General features: G+C 56.0%; 1 protein-coding gene across 1 annotated transcript in view; it reads left to right on the forward strand.

Annotated features, from left to right (window-relative positions):
- The window catches only part of XRRA1 (X-ray radiation resistance associated 1), a gene marked incomplete at its 5' end in the record, with an annotated part of 9,315 nt that overhangs the window by 7,697 nt on the left and 1,007 nt on the right, over positions 1–611 (forward strand). The window contains 2 exon segments of the mRNA XM_010145910.1: positions 45–157; positions 367–472. Of these exon segments, the coding sequence (XP_010144212.1) occupies positions 45–157; positions 367–472 (219 nt within the window).

Raw genomic sequence — 611 nt, forward strand, 5'->3', positions numbered from 1 at the left:
CAGCGGCAAAGGCTTTGTTGTCCCATTTTCCCTCTGGTTCACAGGGATCCAGAAGAACATGCAGGCACTGCACTACACTCTGAAACACCCCCTGGTTTACTGGGATGCCCAGGCACAACTGGACAGTGTGCAGAAGCCCTATGTGCCTCGGAGAAAGGTAAAGAGCTGAAGCTCCGAAGGGAGACCGGTTCTGTCTGTACCTGCAGTAAATTGGCGTCTAAAGCAGACCAGCTTGGTCCAAAAAAAACAGAGACCACCTGACCCAGTTCAGCCCGTGTTAGTTTGGGAGATGGGGCAGGAAAAGGAGGATTAGTAGCCCGGAGGGTGGAGGGGAGGCATGCTGCAGCCTCCTGCTCTTCCTTGCAGTGTGGGAGGATGCTCAGCCCTCCGGCCCGAAAGACAAGAGCAGAGGTCCTGGATGGAATCCTGATGGCCATGAGAAACACCTCGAACATCACTGAGGTCCCCTTGGGTAGGTTCCTGCATTTCTGGTCTCCTGTTGACAGCCCCACAAAGGCAGAGGCAGGATCTGAATGTAAAGGTGTCCCTGACCTGTTGGGGCCCTGGGGTGCAGCTGAGGTGGGAATGAGGGTCCCCCCATTGCAGCAGCC

The sequence above is a fragment of the Buceros rhinoceros genome, unplaced genomic scaffold (assembly GCF_000710305.1).
Source record: "Buceros rhinoceros silvestris isolate BGI_N320 unplaced genomic scaffold, ASM71030v1 scaffold29771, whole genome shotgun sequence".
In the NCBI taxonomy this organism is placed as follows: domain Eukaryota; kingdom Metazoa; phylum Chordata; class Aves; order Bucerotiformes; family Bucerotidae; genus Buceros; species Buceros rhinoceros.